General features: G+C 54.7%; 1 protein-coding gene across 1 annotated transcript; it reads left to right on the top strand.

Moving 5' to 3' along the window:
* Positions 1–482: 482 nt before the first annotated feature.
* On the top strand, positions 483–4,200 carry lzts2b (leucine zipper, putative tumor suppressor 2b). Its single transcript, XM_019865120.1, has 6 exons — positions 483–558; positions 1,790–2,224; positions 2,308–2,880; positions 3,015–3,137; positions 3,206–3,352; positions 3,546–4,200. The coding sequence occupies exons 2-6, from the start codon at positions 1,817–1,819 to the stop codon at positions 4,149–4,151; spliced, it is 1,857 nt and encodes a 618-aa protein (XP_019720679.1). The 5' UTR covers positions 483–558; positions 1,790–1,816; the 3' UTR covers positions 4,152–4,200.
* Positions 4,201–4,206: the final 6 nt, after the last annotated feature.

The raw sequence follows: 4,206 nt of genomic DNA, 5'->3' as shown, positions 1-4,206 counted from the left end.
CGTGCAAGCATCCAGGAAGTCTGCCATTTTAGGGTGCATTTGGTACTTTCCGAGGACCCTTCAAGCCTGAACTATGCATGCCAGACAAATAGGCGACGCTTAATTGTGTTAAATGTTTGTTTTCAATAACATGTGGGCCTAGCGCGCCTGCAAATATAGATGAGACGCCCTAAAACCCCAAACTTTAATAACTCGGCTCCATAAGGTCACATCTTGATCAAACATTGAGTGTAGGAGTGTTTCGCGAAGGCCGTGTTTACCTTTGGTTTGCACATAAACACTCGGCAATGTTGGAGCGTGAAGGTGTCTTTATATTCCCGCTCACTATTGGTTGACTCGGAAAATCCCCTCGGTCGTGTGAGCTCGGCCACCGTGACTCAGTTTTTCCCTCGTTTCCACTTGAATGTTTGAGTACGACTGCCCGGCTTCTACTGACACAAGAACATGTGTTTTCTTCTCTCTCTCTCTCTCCTCTCGCCGGTTGACAGAAGGAAGACCGACTCGCGGCGTTGGAAGGATGCTTTTATGAGGCCTTCAAATTCAGAGCGTCGTTGACAGGTGAGTGGGGGAGGATTCATTTCTGTGAATGATACGGTTCTGTTCTCCGGAAAGCAAATTGAAGCATTTATTTGATCTCCTATCAGGTCGCTGAATTGTTTTACTGGTGAGGACTCGCAGTTTTTGAAAGAAAGGCAGAAGTCAGTCAAGTAGCACAGCAGTTCATGGGTGACACAGAAGTGGCGCCGAGGTGTTTGCAGAGTACGAACAGCTTCGTTTTTAAAGGCGCGAGCAGATTGCTTGGGGCCGCGGTGGATTGTTTTGAAAGTAGTCGCTCCAAAGGACGCTTTTAGCAGCAGCGTCCAGTGGGAGCGTCAACCCCCCCCTTCGCCCTCCAAGTATGCTGGCCTAGCTTTCTGCTCCCACGTCCGCGCCGCTTGTTATGAGAATCTATATGAGGGCCTCTCATCTGAGCCATCAAGCACCTGCGCTATAGACGTGCACAAAATAGGCTGCCAGTCAGTGCACACTGCTTGGGAGGCTCTTTTTTTTTTTTTTTTTTTTTTTTTTTCTGTGAAGTGCCTCCCCGGGCTCAACCGATGTGTGGAGACGGTCTCCTTTGTTGCTGCCAGCGTGCTCCAAGCCGTCTCGCGGCCTCCAAAGAAAAGAGACTCTTTTGCATGTGCTGCCCCACGAGCCCGAAAGCCTCTCAAGGCCCGTTTGTGCTGCTTGAATGGGCCTCATCAATGACCGAGACTGTTTGCCTGTGTGTGGGCCACCGAAGGGGGGGCCGGGGGGGATAGGGGGGCGCATCGGTTCCAGTCTACTGTAGGTCATGCTGGTTTGCACTTCATATGGTGTGCACTTGTGGAGCAGCATTTAGCCACGACGGTAGTCTGGTCGGTAGACTTGATGTTTCATATGCCCCAAAGTTTGCAGAAACTTCATTGTGGCAATATTTGGCAAAGAATCATATTTGGTGACTGAGCTGTATAACCCAGGATATCACGAAGAATCCTGTTTGTTCACTCAAAAATGCCTTTGTATGCTCAGGAGCCGTATTTAATAACTCAAATAGAACATTATAAGGCTAACAACCATTTTTGATCACTTCAACTTGGCATTTTAACTTGGCAGTGAGCCATATTTGGTAACTGTAACAGTGCTTTGTTTTGTTTAGTTTGGTTTTTTTGCCCAAGGATCCATATTTGCTAACTATTCCATAGCATGTCACTTTGGTTGTTATTTTTGGATGCCAGATAACGGTTGCAAGCATGTCATTTACTTTCAGAAACCCCAAGGCCACCTTGCGTCCATCATGGCACTGGTTCAGGCTCCGCCCATCCCCATGGAACCTCACAACCTGGGCCATGGCGCACGCTCCCGTAGACGACACCGCTCGGGCCCCTCCCCGCCAATCAACGTGCCGGCGACCGCCGCTCTGGACCTCACGGCACGCGGCTCCCGGGACCGCCGGGCTCGACGGGGAACCTCCTTACCTGGCTCGGAGTCTCCTCAGGAGCGTTTCCTGTACAACCGCAGTCCTCCGGCGCTGAGGATGTCCGGCCGAAGGCAGGAGAGGTGCGAGTATGTGGATGACTGGAACGACCAATGCGCGGCACCCGCCAGTCCGACGAGATACCAAGACGAGATGAAAGAGGGCTTGAATGGGAATGTTGGAGGACCGCCGCCCAAACTGATACCCGTGTCAGGAAAACTGGAAAAGGCGAGTCTCACTGGCAGACATTTGTCAAATTCCAACATCTGACAATTGTTTTAATTGAGAAAGATGTGTTGTTTTACATGTAGAACATGGAGAAAACAGTGCTGCGGCCCACCGCTTTCAAACCCGTGATCCCCAAGAGCCGTGGCGCCATGCAGTACCTCTCCCCCCGTCACGGTGGCAACATACCGGAAAGCCAAAATACGCCGCTGCGCACCGCCCACCGCGACCTATCGCCCTCCGCCTCAGAGAGACGCAGCTCGTACAGCGCAGGGCGGAACGGCGGCGGCGGGAGCAGCGGCCACTCCTGCTCGGTGTCCGACTCGGGACGCAACTCGCTCTCCAGTCTGGCGGGGGGAGACGGGCCGGCGGTAGCAGGGGGTCACCCAGAGGCGATCAAAGGCACCTCCTCCGCGGGCATCCACGGACACTCCAACTCTGACAGCGGCCGCTCATCTTCCAGCAAGAGCACCGGCTCCGGGTCCGTCAGCGGCCGGGGTCAGCCGCTGTCGGACTGCGGGTCCGGCGGGCGCTCGCCGGGGCTGGTGGACGGTTATGAGGGCATGGTCAGGGACCTGGAAGACAAGCTGAGAGAGAGAGAGGCGGAGCTTCAGCTACTCCGAGACAATCTGGACGACAACGAGGCCGCCATCTGTCAGGTAACGGAAAACAGACTCATGCCGTCTTGTCATATCCAGTACAAGAGCTGCACCGTGACTTAAATCGCTTAGCGATGAGTGCGCAAAAGTCTAGTCTCAGATATACCAAATGAACTGCCTCGCTTGTGTTTGAGGTCTACGAGGAGAAGCAGAAGCGTTTTGAGCTGGAGCTGGAGGAGCTGCGGCAGAGCTGCGCCACCAGGATGCAGGTGGCCTCCCAGAAGGCACAGCGAGCCCAGCAGGTGCTTCAGATGCAGGTGAGAACCCTTTCTGAGAGACACCGACCAGAAAACGCTTTCGGCGTCTCAGCTTCTCCTCCTCGCAGGTTCATCAGCTCCAGCACGAGAAGAAGAAGCTGCAGGAGGACTTTGCGCAGCTCCTCAAGGAGCGGGAGCAGCTGGAGGAGCGCTGCACGTCCTACGAACACGATAAAATCCAGATGGGCCCGAGACTGGAGGAGACCAAGTGGGAGGTGAGCACGGGAGAAAAAACTATTGTCAATGTCACATTGTACTCACCCTTGTTAGCTTAACTGAAAAAATGAATGTGTTCCATTTTGCAATATGGCTGTTACTTAAAGAGAAAAAGTGAAGCTCCGTGAATACTTTCCCAGAGGCCAGTAACAATTTTAGCCGTCTTGTCTTCCGCTGTGCTTTTTCTGTCAGGTGTGCCAGAAGTCTGGCGAGATCTCTCTGTTGAAACAGCAGCTGAAAGAGGCGCAGGTGGAGCTGGCCCAGCGGGCGAGCGAGGGCGCGTCACTGCGGGGGCAGCTGCGCGACGCCCGCGGCGAGCTGAGCAACACCCAGGCCCTCCTGCAGGAGGCCGGCGCCACCGCTCGCGCCCGCGCCGCTGAGCTGGAGGTGTGCGAGAATGAGCTGCAGCGGCGCAAGAGCGAGGCCGAGCTGCTGCGGGACAAGGCGGCGCGGCTGGAGAGCGAGTTGGCGCACCTTCGGGAGCCAGACGGAGAGCGGGACGCGCTCCGGTGCCTGGCCGAGCGCATGCGGGGGGAGTTGGCTCTGGAGAGGCAGCGGGCCGAGAGGCAGGCAGGCGGTTTCGAGGAGGAGCGGCGGACGTGGCAGGAAGAGAAGGACAAAGTGCTGCGCTATCAGCAGCAGCTCCAGCAGAACTATGTGAGCATGTACCGACGCAATCGCCAGCTGGAGCACCTCTTGAGGGACCTCAGTCACGAGCTGGAGAGCCGAGACCATGATGACGACGACGGCAGCGGCAACGAAGTCGTATTTGATGAGGTCGCCGCCACCGAAATTTGATTTTTTTTTTTTTTTTTTTTTTTTTTTTTTTTTTTTTAACCTCACAGGGGGGGGC

This window comes from Hippocampus comes, unplaced genomic scaffold (genome assembly GCF_001891065.2).
Source record: "Hippocampus comes isolate QL1 unplaced genomic scaffold, H_comes_QL1_v1.1 scaffold74, whole genome shotgun sequence".
NCBI lineage: Eukaryota > Metazoa > Chordata > Actinopteri > Syngnathiformes > Syngnathidae > Hippocampus > Hippocampus comes.
Note: the sequence above shows the minus strand (reverse complement) of the source record. Positions and strands in the feature narration are given on the sequence as shown.

Bases quoted from the DNA above. Each gene is read 5' to 3' on its own strand.
- lzts2b (XM_019865120.1), top strand. From the start codon at position 1,817: ATGGCACTGGTTCAGGCTCCGCCCATCCCCATGGAACCTCACAACCTG. The intron at 2,881-3,014 runs GTAACGGAAAAC...CTTGTGTTTGAG, and splicing joins ACGAGGCCGCCATCTGTCAG to GTCTACGAGGAGAAGCAGAA. The intron at 3,138-3,205 runs GTGAGAACCCTT...TCCTCCTCGCAG, and splicing joins AGCAGGTGCTTCAGATGCAG to GTTCATCAGCTCCAGCACGA.